Source organism: Penicillium manginii (genome assembly GCF_028828005.1).
Source record: "Penicillium manginii strain IBT 31320 chromosome Unknown utg000010l:1.0-1143873.0:1.0-1144522.0, whole genome shotgun sequence".
Classification (NCBI taxonomy): domain Eukaryota; kingdom Fungi; phylum Ascomycota; class Eurotiomycetes; order Eurotiales; family Aspergillaceae; genus Penicillium; species Penicillium manginii.
In genome coordinates, this window is record NW_026643111.1 from 246,693 (window position 1) to 269,981 (window position 23,289).

The 23,289-nt window shown below is 49.2% G+C and overlaps 8 protein-coding genes across 8 annotated transcripts; 6 read left to right on the forward strand and 2 right to left on the reverse strand.

Moving 5' to 3' along the window:
• Positions 1-140: 140 nt before the first annotated feature.
• On the reverse strand, positions 141-3,568 carry N7533_012991 (cation-translocating P-type ATPase; the record flags this gene model as incomplete). The annotated part of the gene is made up of 4 exons (XM_057109641.1): positions 141-800; positions 855-2,922; positions 2,983-3,248; positions 3,314-3,568. The coding sequence occupies 4 exons, from the start codon at positions 3,566-3,568 to the stop codon at positions 141-143; spliced, it is 3,249 nt and encodes a 1,082-aa protein (XP_056953226.1).
• A 1,247-nt stretch (positions 3,569-4,815) lies between these two features.
• Positions 4,816-5,349, forward strand: N7533_012992 (uncharacterized protein; the record flags this gene model as incomplete). Its single annotated transcript, XM_057109642.1, has 2 exons — positions 4,816-4,907; positions 5,028-5,349. 2 exons carry the CDS (start codon positions 4,816-4,818, stop codon positions 5,347-5,349), a joined length of 414 nt encoding a protein of 137 aa, XP_056953227.1.
• A 4,050-nt stretch (positions 5,350-9,399) lies between these two features.
• Positions 9,400-11,490, reverse strand: N7533_012993 (signal recognition particle receptor subunit alpha; the record flags this gene model as incomplete). Its single annotated transcript, XM_057109643.1, has 4 exons — positions 9,400-10,474; positions 10,501-10,831; positions 10,899-11,178; positions 11,272-11,490. 4 exons carry the CDS (start codon positions 11,488-11,490, stop codon positions 9,400-9,402), a joined length of 1,905 nt encoding a protein of 634 aa, XP_056953228.1.
• A 246-nt stretch (positions 11,491-11,736) lies between these two features.
• Positions 11,737-12,949, forward strand: N7533_012994 (protein transporter YIF1; the record flags this gene model as incomplete). Its single annotated transcript, XM_057109644.1, has 3 exons — positions 11,737-12,045; positions 12,114-12,707; positions 12,752-12,949. The coding sequence occupies 3 exons, from the start codon at positions 11,737-11,739 to the stop codon at positions 12,947-12,949; spliced, it is 1,101 nt and encodes a 366-aa protein (XP_056953229.1).
• Positions 12,950-14,927: 1,978 nt separating this feature from the next.
• Positions 14,928-17,441, forward strand: N7533_012995 (WD40 repeat domain-containing protein; the record flags this gene model as incomplete). The annotated part of the gene is made up of 2 exons (XM_057109645.1): positions 14,928-15,073; positions 15,350-17,441. 2 exons carry the CDS (start codon positions 14,928-14,930, stop codon positions 17,439-17,441), a joined length of 2,238 nt encoding a protein of 745 aa, XP_056953230.1.
• Positions 17,442-19,092: 1,651 nt separating this feature from the next.
• N7533_012996 (60S ribosomal protein eL14) lies at positions 19,093-19,922 on the forward strand (the record flags this gene model as incomplete). Its single annotated transcript, XM_057109646.1, has 3 exons — positions 19,093-19,218; positions 19,502-19,765; positions 19,872-19,922. 3 exons carry the CDS (start codon positions 19,093-19,095, stop codon positions 19,920-19,922), a joined length of 441 nt encoding a protein of 146 aa, XP_056953231.1.
• Positions 19,923-20,681: 759 nt separating this feature from the next.
• On the forward strand, positions 20,682-21,449 carry N7533_012997 (nascent polypeptide-associated complex subunit alpha; the record flags this gene model as incomplete). The annotated part of the gene is made up of 3 exons (XM_057109647.1): positions 20,682-20,906; positions 20,998-21,056; positions 21,116-21,449. The coding sequence occupies 3 exons, from the start codon at positions 20,682-20,684 to the stop codon at positions 21,447-21,449; spliced, it is 618 nt and encodes a 205-aa protein (XP_056953232.1).
• A 420-nt stretch (positions 21,450-21,869) lies between these two features.
• Positions 21,870-22,636, forward strand: N7533_012998 (F1F0 ATP synthase subunit d; the record flags this gene model as incomplete). The annotated part of the gene is made up of 3 exons (XM_057109648.1): positions 21,870-21,878; positions 22,006-22,401; positions 22,541-22,636. 3 exons carry the CDS (start codon positions 21,870-21,872, stop codon positions 22,634-22,636), a joined length of 501 nt encoding a protein of 166 aa, XP_056953233.1.
• Between the last annotated feature and the right edge of the window lie 653 nt (positions 22,637-23,289).

Genomic DNA, 23,289 nt, shown 5'->3' on the forward strand with positions numbered 1-23,289 from the left:
CTACACTCAGGTTCAAGTAGAGAAAATAAAATGAAACAAAGTCTATATGTTCATCAATTGCATGCTAGGGAATCGCAGTGAGCAGATAGCCTCCCAGATACACCAATTAGTAATATGAAATTCTCGCCAAGGTTCCACTCCTAAACCATCGACTCTTCAGTCTTCATTCCACCCGAGGCTTGAGTGTCCGAGCGGCTCATAGAAACATAGCGATTAAAGTCTCCAAGATAGTACTGGTCTCCGCCCTTGTCTCCTTTCTTCTCTTGTATGCGAGCCTGGCGACGGAAATAGACTCGCTTAAACCACTTCCAAGTCTCGATGCCAAGGAAGAAAAGCACTGTCTCAACGAAGACAATTCCCCACTCCCACGAAATAGCAGTGTGCTTGAAGACGCTGTGATTGATGACGGGGATATACAGAATCGGGAAAGCAAGCACAAAGCCAGCCATGATACCCCAGAAGAGGAATCGGTTGCTCCAAATATCATGCATCCACTGGGTGAAGTAGCGCTTGGATTCGGGTTTCATGCGGAAGAAGCTGCGGCGTAGATTCATCATCTCCCATGCAAGGAAGAGAGCAAACCAGGTCATGCAGGTAAATGTCGTTGCTCGGGCACGGAAGACAGTGTCACAAGTGTAGTCTGTAGAAGCGTCGTTGTATTGGGTGTTACATCCCATGGCAAGGTCGCCATCGCCCCAGCGGAACATGACAAGAGCGAAGGCGGAAAGGCAAAGAGCTGCCATCCACACACCGTAGACTAGTGTATCGACAATAATTTCCCAGGTGAAGATACCTTGTTTCTGTGAAATGTTAGCATTCAATTCGGAATTTTAGGGGATCTTCTTTCAACTCACACTCTGGGGCGGGCGGTCCATAACTTCTGGTGCAGCAGTCTCCATTCCCAACCCCATATCGGGAAGACCAGAAGTAATCATAATGATCCAAATAATCTCGACGGGAGAAATAGGGAAGACAGATTGATTGGAGTCATCCTTAAAAGCAAGACCAATGAGCAGAGTAATTGCCAAAGCAACATTCTCAGCCAGCAGGTGCAGAACAAATTTCTGGATATTGTCAAAAATCCGACGGCCTTCTTCAATGCCATTGATGATCGAAGCAAAATTATCGTCGGTGAGAACAAGTTCTGAAGCATCCTTAGCCACGTCGGAACCATTCTGTCCCATGGCGATACCAACGTCTGCCCGCTTCAACGAGGGCGAATCGTTCACACCATCACCAGTCATGGCGACATATCTTCCGCGGCGGTGTAGAGCATCGATCATTCGGACCTTAGTATTAGGTGCACAGCGCGCGATAACCAGGGGGAGTGTTGGCAGTGCATCGATTTCGTCTTCCGATAGTTTGTCAAAGTCATAAGCAGTCATTACCATCGCATCAGCGACATCCTTCGCAACCATATCCATATTAGACGGAATAATTCCGACTTGCGCAGCAATTGCGCGTGCAGTACCCGGATGATCACCAGTAACCATGTGGACTGAAATGCCAGCCTTATAGCATTGAGCAATGGCACCTGCAGTCTCAGGGCGAGGTGGATCATACAATCCAATGAGTCCGTAGAAAACAAGATCCTTCTCGATTTCTTCGCGAGGAAGAGGTTCGTTGCTTTCCTTGTTTCCAGCGTGCTCACGACCAGCCAGTGCAAGAACGCGAAGACCTTCTTTGGCCAATGCCTCCATATTTTGCAGGATCTGGTGGCGAATTTCATCGGTGAGAGGGACGGGAGAGTCTGATTTCCAGTGAATAGTCGTACAAGCTTCAAGAACGCGCTCAACGGCACCCTTGCTGAAAACCATTTCCTGGGTGTTTCCTGTTTCCTCATCGCGCTTGGCAAAGACAACTGACATCTTCTTCACACTAGAGTCAAACGGATACTCGGCCTTTTGCCGCCAGGTTGGCTTGTCGCCCTTCATCAGATGATCATTTCCCCAGTCAAATCGCCAGGCAAAGACCTGGATGGCAATATCAGTCGGTTCGCCTCGAGCTTGCCATCCTTCACTGGCGGACTTATGCAAATGTGCTAGGTTAGCTAGCGCCGCGACGTCCAGGAATGACTTCAACAGGCTACTGCCTTTCAATAAATCCTCAGGTGTAGCAGGGTCACCAGCACGGGATTCAGCACTCAGTTCAACAGGTGCCGCATCTGTCAAGCGTAGCTCTCCTTCCTTGGGGTCCAAGGGATCCGTTGATGCTCCAACAGAATAGGTACCCAGAGATGGAAGCCAAGCACGCTTTGCGACCATGCGACCTTGTGTCAGGGTTCCAGTTTTGTCCGAACAGATGTTGGTGACAGCACCGAGGGCCTCGAGGGAATCCAGCTTTCGAACAATGACATGTCGCTGCACCATCTGTTTCGTTCCCATTGCCATAGTAATCGTCAGAACAACAACCAAGCAAGCAGGAATCATAGCCAGACCAGTAGCGACAGCGTAGATGATGACTTCGTTATCGCCGCGCCAGTTGTTTGATCCTGCGACAACAATCGCGAAAATTACCGCAATAGCGAAGAGGAGAAGTGCGAGCTTCGAGAGTTTCCGCTGAAGGGGAGTTCCGACATTGATTCCGAGAAAGCGACCGATCGCGTCGGTAGTGGTCAATGTCCAAGCTTGAATGTACCAGCGCTTCTTGGTTTCGCCTTCGGGGCCACGCTTAACAGGACGACGTTTGGAGTCGCCGCCACGGAGGGCAGCAGCGATGGCACCGATCTCAGTCTTCATACCAGTGCCAATCACGACACCTCTGGCGCGGCCACGGGTCACTGTGGAAGAGCTGTAGACAATGTTCAACCGGTCACCGGGGCCGGTGTCGACATCGTAGGTGGCATCGACCTCTTTCTGGACAGGGAGAGATTCACCAGTAAGTAGAGCTTCATCTGTTTCGAAGTTCATTGCCTCGACAAGTCTAAAAAATGTTAGCAGGAGGCCAATTTCATCTGCGTTTTCTCCGTGATTTTGAACCTACCTAAGATCAGCAGGCACGGTGTCGCCAACTTTCAACTCGGCCATGTCACCGGGGACAATTTCTTGGGCAGGTACAGTTTGAGTTTTACCATCTCGAGTGACAACCCCTGTGGGAGAAGACAAAGACCGCAGAGAATCCATTGTCTTTTCGGCGGCAAAGTCCTGATAAACCCCGACGACTATGTTGAGAGCGATGACTGCGGCGATAAATCCGCCTTCGATCCATGATTTGATACCGAAACTAACGGCCATAGCGATGATGAGAACCTTTTGGTATCGTTAGTTAATTGAATATTCATATTCTGCCGTCTCCGATTTAGTATTTTACTTACAAGCATCATGGCATTGGCAATCTGTCTGATGACAATTTTGGCAAAAGAGACACCTTCGTCTCCCTCCAAAATATTGCCGCCATATTTCTCCAGGCGCTGCTTGACATCGCTCGTGGTGAGGCCATCGTCTGAGTTTGTGCCAAGTTCTTGAATCACCTCCTCGTAAGTGAGACTGTGAGCCGGCTTGGAAAGGTACTGCGTGGAGACATCGCTGGATGACTTGGAGCCTTGTGCTTGGGGGCTCTCCTTAGACATCACGCGACGTCGAGTGTCTAGGAGTGTCCTTGTGAAGAAGGATTGCGGTTATTTGCAGATTTGAGGGTTGTGGGCGATACAAAAGGTGGTTGCAGAGTGCAGTGTGCAGTCGTATACGTCTATAGGGCTTTCTTCAAGGGGGTGTCATGTAGAAAGTATCCTCAAGAGAATGCGAGTCCATACACGTGTACACGTGAGGGATAGATGTGTATATCAAGAAGAATCTACTCTTATGCCCAGGTGGAAGTAAGATTTGATCCTCAGTTTGGACTAAAGTACACTTCTGTTCAAAAGTTCTATTTTCCTTTCTTTTCCCTTGAGGGGGGATCTTGGCTGATATAAATACCTTTATCTTGGCTCACGCCGAGAACTGATCCCAATCCAGGATTGTTCCAGGCTTCGGGTGCACCGGCCGTACCGAATGGCGAATTTGCCCGACGATGCAAACGGGGTCCGAACCCTTCCCCAAGATTGGCTCCGAATATCTCTTGTGCCAATCTGGGGAACTTCCCAACTCCCATATCGACCAATCACCACATTCAACCAAGATTCGGCCTCCGGCGGACCCAACTTGGCACAGAATCTATTTTATTCCGCCGAGGCCTCAATGACGCACACGACTGGTCTCGGCGTTGGTTCGGTTATGAACCGCCACTCAACGGTGATTGGCGGAGATAGTCGCGGAGTGCCAAGAGCGGGATTCTAGGCGAAACTTGGCGTTCCGCGCTGGACGAGTCTCTCCTTTTCTTCTTGGCCCATCCTGCATTTCCTACGTTTTCCCGACATGTCTTATTCTTGGCCCATCCTCAGCCTTCCTTGGCATCCTGTATTATGTGAGGTCTGAGAGTTCACCGCGCGGTTCAAATCTGCCCGCCCGTCCTGGTCCATTTTCCCCTGTCTTTTGTTGTAAAGTCCCTCCGCTCTTCCCAGGTGGCAAATATTCGCCTCCAGTCTGTGGCCTCCGCCATAACAAAGACTACCTTCATTCACCTTCGATATTAGGCCATCTGACTATCAAAAGAATGGTCTGTGTTCAATCACTGTTGGTTATCTGCACCTTCTAGCATTAGCCTGAGCGATCCCTCGATCCACGCTGTACGGGCAGGGCACACTTGACGTTCATCTCCCCGACTTTGACGTTGCAAGCGGACGATTATTGGGTGATCCGCTTCATCGTCCCTGTTCTCGTATTCCACATCTTTCTCGCGTGGACCCAGGCTTGCGGGGTCCTCCCATGCTCCCCACTCATGTTGGAAGATGACGCCCTTCCCCAAGGCGAGGTGATCGGAATCGTGATTGGAGCCATTGCGCTGTTTTCGATAATCAGCATCCTTCCAATGTGAGTCCGCGCTAATTGACTGGATCAAACACACAGGCCGGTCTTGGCATACTCCCAGCCCCACTTATGCATGCGAATCGTCTCGAAGGTTGAAGGCTAACACGCGTTACAACTCAATAGCTTCCTGGTTTGGCACCGCAGGAGAAGACAGGCTGCTGCTGCTGCCCGCCCTGTAAATCAGGCTCTTGTCCTAAGCTCCTCTATGGAACAGGTTTCCGTGGAGAGATGGCTCGAACAGCAGAACACTAATAGTGACATTGAACAATATGCTGAAGACACCTGGTATGTTCATCTTCCGTCTTTTCCATCTGCCTCCTCCTCCTCCTCCTCCTTCTTTTCTGTGTCATTTCATCACCCGTCATGGGTCTTAGCATTCGGTTTGGCACTGGGATTGGCACTGGCAAAGCCCCGACGCCGACCTCTTGGCCTGATCCAAGGATGATGTGATGCGGGGAATGCCCAGATGCCCAGGGCTGGGCCAGGGACCGACCTACCCTATAAGGCTCTCCACCAGTGCCCCATTCTCCGATTTTACTCTAGGCACCTGGGCATTCGGAGTTTCGGCACCTCTCCCGTCCTTTGAACTTGCACATCGCTTTGTCTTCCATTCCGTGTTCACATCATTCTCACGCCATGCAATGCAATGACATGCCTTGCCACGCCCTGCCATGCCATGCCATACCCAAGAGCCATGCAATTCCCAAGACCCTACCTCGTTTTCGTACCAGACTTGTTTCAACTGGCAGTCTTGGCCGAAAGTCCTTATCATCTCAACCATTGCCCAAGCCCAAGACTCCCTCACCAAGCCGTCTCAGCCTCCACGCCCCCAAGACCCTCAATAAACTCTACAATAAACTAATATTGTCCAGTCCCATCTGTCTCTCCTCCTTATCATCCAACCCCAATCTCGCCTTCCCAAAACCCGCTCAGTTACCCCGCCGCCAACCCCCCCGAGCGTGATACATCACCGGACCCCTCAGACGGCTCGTGTTGTGGAGCTGCAGCTGCAGGGACTCGTCCCAGGTGCGATAGTGGGATCCTGGTTCTCAACCGGTGTCATCATGCGTTTCATTTGAGCTGTTTATCTTCTTGGTTTGAGTACCGGCATTATCGCTGCCCGATCTGCCAAGCTTCCTACACACCTACTGATGCGCGACCTAATCAATGACGTGGCGCTATGAGTAATTTTGGCTTCGGCTTCTTGGAGTTTATGGGGATTTTTTCCAATTATATCTATCTTACTTCGTACATTTTAGCTGATTGACAGCTCAACGCTTGTCATGCGTATTATATGGATTCTTTTATTTCACAATTAATTACTCTCCAACTCTAAGATGTGCAGCGGTTGTTTTTTTTTCGATTTCCGATTATCTCGTTCAAGTACGGAACAGAGGAAAGTTATATGTACTGAGCCTAAGTTTCTAGCAAGCGCAGTGGATTCTTGGTTTCCGCTTTGAGCTCTCAAAAATGAGCTCCCGTTGCTTCCCATTGGATCCAGTAACTGGCAAAGGCGCATTGTAGGAAAATCGCCTCAGCTCCATCACCTACTAGCACTTAATAAAATTGTCTAGGTGCTGCCAGTGAGCAGCCTGAGCGCATTGAGCGGTGCTAGTAATTTTGATTGTGCACACTGGCAGCTGGTTGAGTCATGGACTGTCCTTGTACCTTTATCTAGGTATATATTCGTTTTTCTTTTCTTCTTTTTTTAGAGATCCAGCTTGAACAGTATTTCCAATTTTTAGGTATTCTGGAATATTCCGACCCAGGAGGAGTTTTAATTAGCTTCCAAGGTTCCATACTAGTACTCTTTTCGGCCTGTCAATCTCGTACGGAACGGATTGCCCAAATTATGTTTCCAAGATTGGGAGTTAGGCCCCGATGAATTGGGGCGCCCAGTACGGAGAACAAAGGAAAGGTAGAAGACTTAATAAAAATTCTATATATTCTCTAACTAAATGAGGAATGGGAAGGGCACACGCAATTTACTGCTAGCAACCGAAGAAGGAATAATAGAAATATGACTCTGGATAGTGATTGGCTGATGTATGTGGGGAATGTACATGAAAATCTCTACAGCCCCATAAAGCCATTTTCAGCACTCTTTTCCATCCAAGGCCGGCTGGCCCAATGGCAAGGCGCTTGACTACGAATCAAGAGATTGCAGGTTCGACCCCTGCGTCGGTCAACTTTTTGCTTTTTGTATCTGTATTTTACTTACAGTTATTGTTCTGTTGCTGTTGGACACGCAAGGTGTATTTTTGCTTCCGGGCGGTTCGTCATCAACTAGCTAGCCACTTTGGGCAGGTGTCTACAGATCCGATCATATGGGATCATTCTGCAAGGCCTCTCTGTATTCCAACTATCTTCAATAAATGCCACTGTCACGTTAATCGATAAAAAGTGCCACTGGTGCATGAATGCCCAATACTAGTAGTATCTAGGTGCCAGTGAGTCTTGCGAGCAACTTGAATGTACGTTGTCCAGCGTGTACCTAGGTAGATGATACTAGTAGCTAGTAGGAAACCTTGGAATTTTTATAGTAATAGTAGTACCCAGGTACTTGATGTATCATTTCACAAGGTCTCATTCACCTGGGCAGATCCGAGTCGGTAGTTTAATTTCTGCTTGATCGAAATCTCGTATAAAATTAAGTAGTACCTAAGTATATATTCATTACGACGAGGACAAGTCACTACTACTTGTAGTAACAAATACTAGTATGGGCTCACGGGATAGAAAAGCCTCGGACCGTCCGAGTCCTTGGCCACGTTCTCACCAACTTGAATGCCAAAAAAGATAGGAAGATTGTAACAGTTTGAACATTTCAGGTGGAAGAAAATAAGGAAATGGAAAAGACGAGGCGGAACCGAAATCAAGCTCCGTATCTCTTCGATAAGATTCAAGTTCAAGTTGTTGAGAAAGTTTTTTCAGTTTAAGGAATTTCGCGATTCTGGAGCTGCGTTGGATTCGACGCATTTGGCTGTTCTTTGGATAGGGAGTGATAAAATTATTCTTCAAGTCCGAGCCTGTCGCAAGTTCTTTCGTTTTTTTATGCTCTCCCCTTTTCTTTCTTGGGAATGTAATTCAACAGTAGCAGCGGTGATAGGTCGCGGTCAAGAATTCGGAATATCTCAAAGTCATCTACGAAGGAATTGAATTGTTTCTGTTTTCATTCCCAGATATATAGTGTTTGAAATGCTGTGCTTGGAACATGATTCGCGGATTTGAACTTGAAGCATTCTGCAACGTCAGGTGGTTACATTATATTCCAGCGCTCTGAAGTTCATGGCGAAGGCGAAGTCTTATACCAAGGTTATGAAACAGCCCAGGAGAAACCGCCAGTATGTATCCTTGCCACGAAGATCAAGCCCCAGTCTATCCTCATTTGCTAAATTGTTATATAAAGCGAATAGTTAAACGCTTGCTCCAAATTTACAACGACTTCCAAGTCATTCATGGATAAATTTGGAAAAAGGCAAGCGATAGTGGATGCCCAGGTGGTTGATTCGGAAGGTATAAATGGCTGCTCCGGACTTTTACGATGACAATGCTGATATGACATAGATTCCCAGAAGAAAAGCCGAATCGTGTTGAAAAGGCTAGAAGCAGTCACGGAGGGACAGGATATTCCCAAAAAACTATCCCAAATACTTTCAAGGTCCGGTATAACCGATCAATGACGGAACGATCGACTTGCAAAAAACGTCCGAAGGAATGCCACTCATAGACATTGTTTCGAATTCAAATGTTGATAGAATAGTGCAGACCAAGAGGAAAGGAATATAATCAAATCGCTTTCTCCGATTTCCCATGGTACTAGGCACCATAAAAGACTTCGAACAGACCGCTTGCCAGATTATGGACTCGAGATCTTTTGAACGTCCAGAGTAGTATGTGGAGTGAATGACATCGAATAATTCGTCACTTCTATGGCTTCATGAATACAGTAAGCAGTTTCAATTACCTTGGCCTTAATAAACAGCCAATTTTTTTTTCAAGCGAGCACTGGAAAGGGCCCTCGTTTGATGTATTATAAGGCAACCATCCCGACCAGGACCGGACATGCCTATTCGGGAAATCGTAAAATAGAAATACTTTGAATCGCAAGATGGGATTGACACTTTCGAATCTAACACGTCGTGCAGATAGAGACGAGGAGCCGATATCAATGCTCGAACCACATGTGGAAATAATATACGAGGGAAGCGGAAATAATTAAAGAGTTGTTGGGCCCTTTACGAAGAGGTCAAAGCGGAACCTCTCGTTCTATGAATGCGCGATTTCAAACTTACAGAGGGCTATAGCGGTGATTAACACGAGGTCACGGTATATTGGGATGCCGAAGAGGCAGAAATCAATAGTAATAGTGAGCAAGAAGCGTATGGGGTCAATGAAAATCAATATACACTAATTGATCATATACCAAGCTAAATAAAATCCTAAAAGGACGCGAATAACTAGCTATTCAGCACGTAGACATCATGAAATGGCATCACTTCATCAACAAGCTAACCGCCCAAGGCACACTAAGTCCACGCAAGTCTCCATAGTGCTGTCCAACACCCAGGAAAACAATCGGGATACCCGTAGCATGAACCATACTAACCAATGTACCAACCATATCACCGACGGTATCACACTTGCTAATAATGAACCCATCAAGGTTCCGACCCGTTCCAAAGGCCGCATTGAAGTTCCGCGCTTGCATAACACTATCCGTTCCAACCAATGCCTCGCCAACCATGAAGATCTTGTCCGGGTTGGCGAACTTGGCAAACTTCTCCAGCGAGGACATCAGTCGCTGATCATTGTGGCGACGACCTGCGGTGTCGATGAGGACGACATCGAACTTGTTCGCGGCGCCGTATTCGACTGCGTCCTTGGCGACGTTCGCGGCGTCTTTACCGTATCCCTTTTCGTAGAGCTCGACCTCGCCGACGTTTTCACGGGAACTGAGTTCTTTCAAATTGCGGGCGTGAACGCGGAGTTGTTCGACCGCGCCGGATCGGAAGGTGTCGCAGGCGGCGATGAGGACTCGGTAGTTGTTCTGCAGGAGGAAGAAGCAGATCTTGCTCAGGTTGGTGGACTTGCCGACACCATTGACGCCGACGATGGACATAACGTAGGGGCGAGGAGCGTGCTGCTTAGTGGTGGGGGCAGTGACGGCGTTGATCTCACGGAGAAGGTCCAAAGACGAGGTAGGCGTAAGGATCTTCCGCAGAGATGCTTCCATAGCGATATGCAAGGCCGCATCGACGCTTTGGAAGTTACCGGTCTTCTTGCCGACCAGCTCAGCCTCGACACCCTCGCAAAGCCGAACGGCAGCTTCGCGAGCAACGTTCTTCTTCAGCAGGTGGTCCTCCATTGCCTTGAGCGGCTTCTGAAGATCAGATTTGGTCAACGTCTTGCCGCCAACAATATTGCGGAAGAAGCCTCCAATGGCATTAAATCCAGAGCCCACGACGCCAGACGCAGCACCATCCTTGCTTTTCTCGGCATCCGCATTGTCCAGGATGTTATGCACTTCCTCGCCCAGTTCCTTCAGGACAAACTGGCCCTTGCCCGTCCTGCGGCCCCAGTCTTCCTGGGCGACGGCCTCGACAGCGGGCGCCGCCACATCCCCATCCTCTGCGGGGCAGAGTAGTCCAGTATTTCCCCATCATCCTCATCGGCATATCCGTCAGCATCCCATTTGCGCATCTTCTTCGCCGGTGTACTCTTTGCGGGCTTGCGGCTGCGAGAGTGCTCGTCTCCGGACGAGGCATTGGCGGAGGCGTTTGCGGCTTTGCGTGCTCGGCGCGAGGTTCGGGGACCACTCTTTCCCGTGAGAATGTGGTTTGGTGTTGTAGATCTAGAAGTATCAGGAGTTGCTGGTGGCGTACCCTCGTCAGAGGTCGCCCCAGCTCGCGCAGCTTGATGCTGCGCTGGGGAGTGTTAGCAATTGTTGAAGGTGTGGTGGAATAAATCACTGAAGCGCGGGCCTGGACATACCCTTCAAGAAGCCGGGGACCGGAGGCGGAGGACCTCCATTATCCGATGAGACGAGCAAGTCTTTCTTGCTCTCGATCTCAGCATCGTAGACCTCCGCGACACTGCCGGTATTATCTTCAAGCTCGCGCACTTGTTGCTCGAAGTACGGGTCAAAGCGATAGGTTGTGATTCTGGTGCGGTTGCCTTTCAACTGGTCCTTGTATATATCGATGAAGATGGTGGAAATATTCTCGAGAAGTTTGTCGATCCATCCAAGGTGAAGGAGTGATTGGTAGACAGCCTAAAGTGGTCAGTTGCGATGCGATGACTCGATAACCTGAGGGTGGCGCGGGCTGAAGTAGGATGGAGCAGAATGAATGGATTTCCAACATACTACGAATATCAAGCTGAACTCCTTATTGCGACGCCATTTGAGGGTATATTTCTCCTTCTTGAAGACAGGCGACACACCTGCAGCATTCTGTGGCACGACTTTCTCCTCGATAAAAACGTCGTTGATCAGGCTGTTAACGATATGCGCCCCGACCGGAGCATATGATTTGGACCACAGGACCACACCTGAGGTGGTAAGAATTTCAAAGGCTTCCAACATGATGAAAATTAGGGGTATTTTGGCGTGGAAGAGAAGAGAAGCGAGAGTTGGGGTTGGAGGTGGAGGTGGCGGATCGGCGAGAGCTGCCCGGAGGCCGAGCGGATCTTTATCAGCCACGTATAAACACTTTCTCTACAACTCCACCACACCTCCTGCTTCTCCTCCACCACACTCTCAACCTCAACCTCAACCTCTACCTCTCACCTCCTACCTCGCCCCTCTCCTCCTGCATCACCTTCTCAGAAAATGTATCGGGGCTCCTTCGCACCGCCCCCCGCCCAGTCGCCGCCTCTTCACCATCCCATCCCGCAGCATGTATCGACCGTGCCAATGATGCGCTCACCACCACCACCTTCCCAGCAGACCCCAAATGCCCCCGGTGCCAGCTATGGAGGTCCATACCAACCCTCGTCCGCACAGGGCCAAGCACAAGGTCAACCAGGCCAAACCTATGACCCCGGATTCGGCGGATTCATCAACGATCCCACAGCACAAATGGGATTCCAGGTTGGCAAGAGCGCGATGATGGCCGGACAGGAATACGTGGAGCAGAACGTAGCGTTTCCCCCTTCTCCTCCCTTCCCTCCCCTCCCCTCACTTACAAGTACTAACAATTCCTCCAGTTCAATCGCTACGTCTCCATAGTCGCCCTGAAGCACTACTTCAACGTCTCAAACTCCTACGTCCTCTCCAAACTCGCCCTAGTCCTCTTCCCATGGCGCCACAAGCCCTGGTCCCGCCAACAAGCCCGCATGCCCGCAACCGCAGGACCAAACGGCCAAATCACCCAGCAGCAATACAGCTCCATGTTCCTGCCTCCGCGGGACGACCTCAACTCCCCCGATATGTACATTCCCGTCATGGCGCTGGTCACATACATCCTACTCTCAGTACTCCTTGCGGGATTCCGCGGCGATTTCCACCCAGAATTACTGGGCTCGATTACTACGACTGCCATCGCGGTTATCCTCTTCGAGATCCTTTGCTTGAAGATGGCTATGTACATCCTTGCTATCAACAATGACTCGCAGCTGCTGGATCTGGTCGCGTATTCCGGGTACAAGTTCGTCGGTATCATTGTTACACTGGTTGCGTCTGAGATTCTGACGCCGGGTCGGGGACGGGTGGTTGGGTTGGCTGGACGGTGTTTATCTACACTTTTGCGGCCAATGCTTTCTTTTTGGTACGTTCTCTTCAAGGTCATTGTCGCTGCCTTGGTAGGTTAGCTCCAGTTGTCTATCTTACTAACGTCTTTTGCTAGCTGCGCTCGCTGAAATATGTCTTGCTGCCCGATTCGGCCGACTCGTCTATGCGCGCGGGTTCTATGCAGACGGTTGCTCGGGGCCAACGCAACCGCCGCACGCAATTCCTGTTCGTATATTCGTACGTGATTCAGTTTGTCTTCATGTGGGTGCTTAGCCGAGAGGGACCCTCTGCATTGGGAGCTGGTGATTCATGATGCGGCGATCGGTGCAGTGTTGCCGTGCATCGCGAGCGGGGGGGGTTATCTAGCTGGGCCGTGAAAACGAAAACGAAGAAAGCGGTATAGAGTGGGAGGATATGCGAGGGAGATTCGCAGGGCTGGATGCTACGGTAGACCAGCCGTCACGATACAGTCCCGCCCAGGTTCGTCTTCCATGTTGGAGACAACAAAATATACTGTTTCAAACGCTTTCCAGATATGGTTACTGCCGTATTTTAAATTATGTTTTGATGTGAACGGTATAATTCCAAACAGATACGGGCTGTAATGCTGTGTATTATTACTGATTCAAAACTAACCACGCCCTCTCTGTCGTTGTCTGAACGCAAGCGTCTCAATTTGAGCAATGATTTACCCCATCACGCTGCAACATGGCGCGAAACCTAAATCCCTGGCAGCTTGAAATAGGTATCAATAGCACGTCAGAATGAATTGAAGCCTTTCATTTTCCATTGGAGAAGCCTGAATGCTGCTGACAAATGGTCCCTTCCTCGCATGACTGAATAGGTCACCTGATTGCGGGGTTCTCTAGCGACACAGCTGGAGCGACCACCCTTTAAACCATCTGGACGATAATCATGGCATCAACAATATCGTATGATGGTCCGAACTCTGGTTTTCAAGTGGGATAAAATCATGGTCATATCACTGCACAGTTCTGTAAGTCAGGAGACAACCCTATTAGAACGCGTGACTTATAGGTGTGAATGTCTTAGTACGATCGGAAACAACATTGAATCAAGCGTGTCTGCGGGATCTGCGGATCACCAATCCTGACGATGACAAAGAACGAATCAAAAGCACTAATGGAGGGCTTCTCAAAGATTCATACTGTTGGATTTTAGACCACGAAGATTTCAAAAAGTGGCAGGATAGCCAAAGCAGTAGCCGTCTCCTCTGGATCAGAGGTGATCCCGGTAAAGGCAAGACAATGCTTCTATGTGGTATCATCGAGGAGTTTACCCGATCGATTGGGGTGACTGTGAATATCTCCTTCTTTTTCTGCCAAGCTACGGATGTACGGATCAATAATGCCACGGCCGTTCTCCGTGGCTTGATATATTCACTTGTTGAGAACCAGTCATCTCTTCTCCTCCATGTACAAAGCCGATACAATAAAGCAGGGAAGGCTTTATTCAACGACATAAATGCATCGAATGCTCTCTCGAGGATCTTCACGGATATACTAAAAGATCCGACCTTACGGGATACCTATATTATAATTGATGCTCTGGACGAATGCATAACGGACCTTCCATTCCTTCTGGACTTGATTCTCCAAGAGTCACTGGTTCACCCACAGGTAAAATGGATTGTCTCTAGCCGCAATTGGCCCGAAATTGAAGAGCGTCTTAGCGCCCAAGCCCAAACAGCCCCGATCTCGTTAGAGCTTAACGAGGCTTCTGTATCCGAAGCTGTGGGCAAATTTATTCATCACAGAGTTCATCACTTAGCGAGGGTGAAAAGGTATAGCAATGAAACTCGTGATACGATCTGCCGTCACTTGTTGGCACACTCCGCAGGCACTTTCCTTTGGGTGGCCTTGGTCTGCCATGAACTCAATAGATCACCGCGGTGGCATGCTATTGCAAAGTTAACGGAATTTCCACCTGGACTATCTGCTTTATACGGTCGCATGGTAAATCAGATTCACAATTCAGAAGATGCATATCTCTGCAAGCGAATACTGGCTACTATATCTCTAATATATCGGCCTATCACTCTTGACGAACTTACTTCCTTGATGACACTACCTGTTCAATTTTCTGATGACTATGAAGCTTTATCAGATATTATTGGAATATGTGGCTCCTTCCTGACTTTGCGAGAAGGAACTATTATGTTTGTGCATCAGTCTGCAAAAGACTATCTCCTTAGGGAAGCATTGAATGAGATTTTCCCTGCGGGTATAGAAGCTGAGCACCTCTCAATTTTCTTGCACTGTATGCAAATCATGTTCCAAGAACTTCGACGCAATATCTTTGACATCAAGAAACCCGATCCGAACCCATTAGCAGCTTCACGATATGCGTGTGTCTATTGGGTAAACCATCTCGAAGACAGCGGATGTGAGAGTGAAAATAGTCTTGAATATAGTAGGTACGTGGATGAGTTTCTACAGCAAAAATACCTTCACTGGCTGGAAGCCCTTAGTATTCTAGGAAGTGTATCTGAAGGCATAGCAGCTATGCTGAAGCTAGAAGGGTTACTACAGGTGAGTGAAAACAGTAACCATGAGAATATCTTAGCTTCTCACTGAATTACTGTATAGAAAAATAATGAGTCACGGGCACTCTTATACCGAGCCCAAGATGCTTCCAGATTCATTCGATATCACCGAGGAGCAATTGAAAGCAGCCCCCTTCAGATTTACAGATCATCCCTGATCTTCAGTCCGAAGAATAGTATCACGAAGTCATGTTATCAAAAAGAGAAACCAGATTTGGTTGTGAATGAGCCAGTGGCTGAAATGGACTGGAGTTCATGCCTTCAAACCCTCGAAGGGCATAGTGGTGCTGTTAACTGGATTGCCTGGTCGCAAGATGGGCGCCGACTCGCATCAGCGTCTCATGATAAAACCATCAGGATCTGGGATTCTGTCACCGGCCAGTGCATGTTAGCTCTCGAGGGCCATAGTGCCTCTGCCACATCAGTTTCCTGGTTTCAAGATGACAGCCTAATCGCGTCAGCGTCTCTAGATAACACTATTAGGGTCTGGCATTCAGTCACCGGTCAGTGTGCGTCAATTCTTAAGGGGCATAGCGACTCGGTCACCTTAATAATCTCGTCGCAAGATGGACACCAACTCGCATCAGCGTCTCATGATAATACCGTTAGGATCTGGGATGGGGTCACAGGCAAGTGCGCATCAATACTCGAGGGGCATAGTAGCTGGGTCAACTCAATTGCCTGGTCGCCAGATGGAAACCAACTTGCATCTGGTTCTCATGATAAGACTGTCAGAATCTGGGATCCAGTCGCTGGCAAGTGCGTATCAATACTCGAGGGGCATATGAGCTTGGTCATATCAATTGACTGGTCCCAAGATGGAAGTCGACTCGCATCGGGATCTCGAGATAAAACTGTCAGGATCTGGGATCCCGTTACCGGGCAGTGTATATCGATCTTCGAAGGCCACAGTGGTGTGGTCAATTCGATTTCCTGGTCGCGAGATGGATACAGACTCGCATCAGCGTCCTATGATAACACTATCAGGATTTGGAATTCCGTTACCGGCGAGTGTAAATCAATCTTCGAAGGTCACAGTGGTGTGGTCAATTCGATTTCCTGGTCGCGAGATGGATACAGACTCGCATCAGCATCCTATGATAACACTATCAGGATTTGGGATTCCGTTACCGGCGAGTGTATATCAATCTTCGAAGGCCACAATGGTGTGGCCAATTCGATTGCTTGGTTGCAAGATGGAAGCCGACTTGCATTGGGGTCCTCCGATACTACTGTCAGAATATGGGATCCAGCTAGCGAAAAGTACGCGCCAACTCTCGAGAGGCATGATGGTTTGATCAACTGGATTGCCTGGTCGCAAGATGGAAACCAACTTGCATCAGCTTCTCATGATAAAACTGTCAGAATCTGGGATCCAGCCACCGGCAAGTGCGTGTCAATACTCGAGGGGCATATGAGCTTGGTCATATCAATTGCCTGGTCTCAAGATAGAAGCCGACTCGCGTCAGGATCTTGTGATAACACTGTCAAGATCTGGAATCTTATCACCGGCCATTGCGTATTAACTCTCAAGGGCCATACTGGTATAATCAACCGGGTTATCTGGTCACAAAATGGAAGCCAAATTGCGTCAGCATCCTCTGATAAAACAATTAGGGTCTGGAATCTAGCTAGTGGTCAATGTGTATCAATCCTTCAGGGACATACTGACTCGATCAACTCGATCGCATGGTCACGAGATGGTGACCGAATCGCATCAGCTTCGTGGGACAGGTCTGTCAAGATCTGGGATATGGCCACCAGCCAGTGCATGTCAACCCTCGAGGGGCACAGTGATCGGGTCAACTCGGTTACCTGGGCACATGATGGAAACCGCCTCGCATCAGCGTCTCGTGATGCAACAATTAGGATTTGGGATCCAGCCACCAGTCTGTGCGAATCGCTGTTTCCTATCAACTCCCCTTACTTCCTTCAATTTGACACAGTCAGCTTGACACAGTTACACACGATGGTTGGTACAATCAATATACAAGCCTCAGGTCCCAAAATATCTGCTGTTCACTTCTCGACCTTGCCATCAAAAAAAGGTTATGGCATAAGTGGCGACTTGGCTTGGATAACCTATAACGGAGTCAATCTCTTGTGGTTACCTGCAGAATATCGACCAACTTATCCCTCACTTTTTGCTGTATCTGGAAAATCTTTGGCGATCGGATGCTCGCCATACCGTGTTATATTTCTCGTGTTCTCAGAAGAAAGTTTCACCCCTGACCTTTGATCAGTGTTGGTATTGTCTGGGGTCCAGATAACTCTCCCATCCGCAACTTGTGATGTGTATTTTGCTTCTGTGAATAAATAATGGGAAAGGTATCAAAGCCAAAGATCATGTCTCCGCGATTATTCCCTTATCAGTTATTTTGAGTAGAGACCAGGAATAGAATTCACCTTCCGTGAGGTTAGGTATAGTGATTTTTACCCGACATTAATTAGGAATCGTAATTTTCAGATTGTATGGACAACCGCGTTGGTAGTAACCGCAAGATTCAATGACTGCGTGAATCTGAATCACGCGATACTCCAGCACTTCCAGGAACTTCAACCGGAACACCAAAGCTCCTTCCTCCTCAACCAAAGCTTTATGTGTGCCTTGTCTGCGCTGTTTATTACGTTTGCGTGGAACCTCTAGGAATTCCATGCTTCTAATTTGAGGCACTTGTATCTACCATACAATGCATCAAAATGAAAATGGTATTATTACAGGTAAGTACAAAACATGTTATCATCCCGTAACATGTGGTTAGGGTTTGGAAGAGGGTCTCTCTGCTTCCGACATGGAAGGCGATCCTGGGCGGGTTTGTATAGCATGACTTTTGTAATCAAATCAGATATTAAGTGAAGTTTACTTTATGAGGCGATGTAGTAATTGAGTTTGGAAATATTCTAGTAGGATTATTATGATTATTATTATTATTATTATTAATTAAACTAGGAATTGATGACTGGAAATAATCCTATATGATGGTTAGAGCAGTTCAACCAAGCATATGTGTGAAGTAGGCAAGTCAAAGCAAATGCAAAAATGCATAATGTAATGGTCCTCAGAGATCTTGGTAGTTATGGTAATATCATATGCCGAAGCATCAATTACTATCTAGGCGTGATAAGGTTTATAATCATCGGGCCGGGAGTGTGGTGGTGAAAGGATGAGAATGAATAGAATCAGTCACATACCTAAGTCAATTGATCAAGGATCATAGTGGTGGCGTTGAGTAGAAGCTAGTAAGTAGACTGGTTCAGTTAGCTAAGTCCAGCTGAAATTTTCAATGCAATGAGTGGCAAGATTGAACAGTATCAGAATATGTAAGAAAATTGAATATCACACTCCAGCGCTGTATCGAAACCCCGGCGAGGGTTTCACAGCAACTGGGTCAATCGCAAATTACGGCATCATGTGAGGTGGAAGTGCAGGGGAAACAGAGGGTAGAACATACCGAGAGAATGGAAAGCTGTAGGCTAGCTAATTAGTAGCAGCAAGCTGAAGGGATGAAGTTCAGAGCAACATTAAGCTCGAGTTGGACAGAGTGAGGAAGTGAAGAGTTAAGCAAGGACAAAGTTAACGGCAGCTTTTAAGGAAAAAAAGTCAGAAGCTAGGGCCGGATTATAGATAATCCCGAATGGTGTGAGATTCTCCGATCACAGGACCCGATGACTCAGCCAACCCTAGGGGACTGCCCGGAGTGGAGGGCTAAGCGAGAAGTGCGGAATTTGTGTGGGCACATCGAATTTCGCTGGACTTGGACTCTCGACTCTTGACTCTCCCGACAACAACTCCGACTCATCCACCAACCCGGTTGTCGACCGTGAGTACAGCCATTATTATCGCCTTCCACACAACTCCCGCTGAACTTGTTTCTTTGCAGAATTCCGCCATGGCCGATATCGAGATTACCCTCGCTTCTTGGAAGCTGGTCGAGGTTGGCCGCCTCGTCCTGATCCGCCGCGGCCCCTTCGCTGGCAAGCTCGCTGCCATCGTTGAGATTGTCGACCACCGCCGTGTACGTACACACTGAATTGGGCTGTGCTGTCTTGCAACTGCATCTGCGACTGCTCTGCATCCGTCAGTCCGGGAATCGCGAGAGAAGTCGATAGGAGGATTTCGATAAGAGATGGATTGTCTTTGTGCGCAACGCAGATCAACAAGATAAGGATCGGATTCGACTTGCAGGAACTGGACTGGACTTGATGAATCAGAGCAGAGCAGACCATATCCAGAACAGCCACAGCCCAACACAACAATCGCTCTCAACCCCCGGAACAAAGTACTAATCGTCTCTGCAGGTCCTGGTCGACGGTCCCTCCGGTGAGGCCCAGAAGATCGTGCCCCGTCACGTCCCTCCCCTCGCTCACGCCACTCTCACTCCCTTCACCATCCCCCAACTTCCCCGCGCTGCCGGTACTGGCCCCGTCAAGAAGCTGTGGGCCAAGAACGAGATCGATGGCAAGTGGGCCAAGAGCTCCTTCGCCCAGAAGACCGACAAGGCTGAGCGCCGCAAGAACCTGACCGACTTTGAGCGCTTCAAGGTTCTGCGTCTGCGCAAGCAGGTGAGAGACACCCACACTCCGACATATATCAGACCAGGAACCCTCCATCAACTGGGTTATCTGGTATTTCCCAAATCGACTGTTATACTAATTTTATTATTACTAGGCCCGCTACGAGGTCCAGAAGTCCCACGCCAAGGTCCGGGCTGCCCAATAGATGATTACGAGGGTTCGGTGCATAGGATGACGGAGGTGTCCTGGGACGGGTTTCCTTAGCTGGCATTTTCCAGCAAAATCGCTGTATGCATATTCTACAGCAAAAATGATTCAAAGTCCTTGATACCTCTCAACTAGCATACTAGTATGGACTAACTTGAAAGTATGACTTGAAAGTATGACTGTTGCATAGACTTGCCAATGACAAAAGTAGTGCTATAATATATGAGTCCTGGTAGCAATGTAGTAATGATAGTAGATCAGTACATTGGTAGGAAATAAAGAATATAATACATTTAATAATCTAGAAATTAAATACCTAATAACTAATCACCGATCAAACATGATTGAGGTACTGTAACCCATATGTAGTATGTATGCAGCTGTGTGGGATCTGGGGGCAACCGCCTCGCTAACGATTTTCGGTCGGCCACACAGCTAACGTGCACCTTTGAACCTCACCCCCAAAATCCACCCGCTACCACCACAGTTTGAATCCGGCATCTCAGGTGCGTTGAATTCCCCCCGATCTATCGCTGAATTGCCCTTCCGACCTCAAAATTCGTCATTTTCCGATTGTGCGGTGCGTGGGGGGGACCTCGACGAGGGGTCTGCGACTTGCCCGCACCTCCCACCACCACCATTATCATCACCACGACCACCCACATTCCACCCCAGCTCTATCGCTGTTCAATACCGTATTACTGCATTGCTTCATCACTAACTCTAGCCTCTGCGACAGATTCTTCACATATTCACAATGGCCGACCCCCGCGTTCAAGAGCTCTCCGACGATGCCGTCCCCAAGACCGTCGAGGAGGTCAGCGACTCCGAGTCCGAGGCTGGTGAGGAGGCAAACATCCCCGCTGGCGCCTCCGTCGCCATCCACTCTCGTGGTGAGAAGAAGGCCCGCAAGGCCATTGCTAAGCTTGGCCTGAAGCACGTTCCCGGCATCACCCGTGTTACCCTCCGCCGCCCCAAGAACGTATGTACTATACCGCACAGCAGAGGAGCTGCAGTGCAGTAAAAAGGCTCCAATGCGCCAGACTACATCGCAGCAGCTAACCTCTCCCCAGGTCCTCTTCGTCGTCAGCAACCCCGACGTCTACAAGTCCGCCTCCAGCAACACCTGGATGTACGTACCTACCAGCGCACCCATTGACACCTACACACCCCCACTAACCACGTCAACAGCATCTTCGGTGAGGCTAAGATCGAGGACCTGAACGCCCAGGCCCAGGCTTCCGCCGCCCAGCAGCTCGCTGCCGCTGAGGCTGCCGGTGAGCACGCCGGTCACGACCACGACCACGATCACGACCACAAGGAGCCCATCACCGACCTTGGTGAGAAGAAGGAGCCCGAGGTTGAGGAGGAGGATGATGGAGAGCCCGCTGATGAGTCTGGTCTCGAGGCCAAGGACATTGATCTCGTTATGGCCCAGGCTAGCGTTTCCCGCAAGAAGGCCGTCAAGGCTCTGCGGGAGAACGATAACGATATCGTGAACTCGATCATGGCTCTCAGCATATAATCGGATGAACGGCTGAATACTCAATAGCCTGTTTGAAATTAAATGCTAGGTAGCTAGGTTCTCTTGAGAGGCTTGGGTGTAGCCGAGATGGCGAGCTCATAGTGTACACAATACTCCAAAAGAATTGATCATCTAATGATTCCTTGTAGTTGTAGCGATGCCAGTGGAGTAGAAGTAGAACTAGAAATATAGAGGTTTGCACATAGTGTACTGGTAATTATAATTTCCATTCACTTGATACTCAGGAATGCTCGCATCTCCCTAGATTGATTTGATGTTCCCAGCTCAGCCGATGCTCGGATGCCGGATAGTCACGTGCCCGCATCCAAACCTTTCCGATTCAAACTCGCCCGGCAACTCCCTGCACCTTGAAACCCTCCCCTCTCTCCTCCACCTCCCCCTCCAACTACCACCGTCACAATGGCCGCTGTACGTGCTCCCGCTGCTCTCCAAACTTTTACCAAAAAATCCCACCCAGCACCCCCCAGCAGACCCCCCCTCATCCCACGCCTCCAAACCTGACCCACCTCACTAACACCCCCTACCATCAATCCAGCGCAGCGCCGCTCTCAAGATCGACTGGGCCAAGGTGTCCACCTCCCTGGGCCTCCGCGGCCAGACCGCCGCCTCGCTTCAATCCTTCAAGAAGCGCAACGACGACGCCCGCCGCAAGGTCCAGGTCCTCTCCGAGCAGCCGCAGGCGGTCGACTTCTCGCACTACCGCAAGGTGCTGAAGAACCAGGCGATCGTCGACGAGATCGAGAACCACTTCAAGACCTTCAAGCCCGCCTCCTACGACGTTTCCCGCCAGCTCAAGGCCATCGATGCTTTCGAGGCCCAGGCTGTTCAGAACGCTGAGCAGACCAAGGGCAAGATCGACTCCGAGCTGATCAACCTCCAGAAGACCCTCGAGAACATCGAGACTGCCCGTCCCTTCGAGGACCTCACCGTCGTGCGTATCCCTTTGGTTTCCAATAGTGCTGGGGCTGGTGCCGGTACTGGTGCAGCTGTGCATCTACCGGCAAAGCGCCATCATTATCATTATCATTCTCCTGCCTGTGCAGTGCTAATTATTCCCTTCTTACTTCCAGGACGAGGTTGCCGCCGCCCAGCCCGAGATCGACGAGAAGACTTCCTCCCTTGTCTCCAAGGGCAAGTGGATGCCCCCCCGGCTACAAGGTACGTGATTCACGGAAGCGGTGTTAGAAGGATGGTCGTTATGCTGTGCGCGAGACAGTGCTAATTTTTGACTATAGGAGCGCTTCGGCGATCTGTCTGCTGTCTAAGCGGTGGACTTTTAGTTCGCGTTTGCCTTTTCTCCCCCGTTTCATCTCTCGCATATGGCTTTCTAGCCTGGGTACGGTTAGGCACCGCCCTTCCACGTGGTTGGGTGGTTGGGATGTGTATAGAAACAATTCATTCCGATGGTTTCTCGTTTGTTATTTGGTATTGTTGGTTTTCTTGTAGGAGTTTTGTAGATGGTCACGTAGTCAGAGTTGGATCCGGACAAGCACCTAGGCAGGCTAGCCTGCCCAGGTGGACAGCGATATATCGAGTAAACTACTAGTACGGGTAGCTGTGGCGAGTATGTTTATCACACCTGGCACTGGCATTTATCTATTTGATTACTCGTGCTATATTTTCAGAACCTTGGAATACATCGTACTATCATACATCGTACTAAAACTAATAATGTCAGACTGACCTGTCAACTGCTGGTGCCCAGGTGTTATGCAGGTGAATGCGTCAGTTTAGTGCTGGGCAGCAAGTGTATTATACCTCCACGAGCTTATGTCGATCCCCGTATCTCCGTGCTTCAATTTGAGTATATATAACCGAA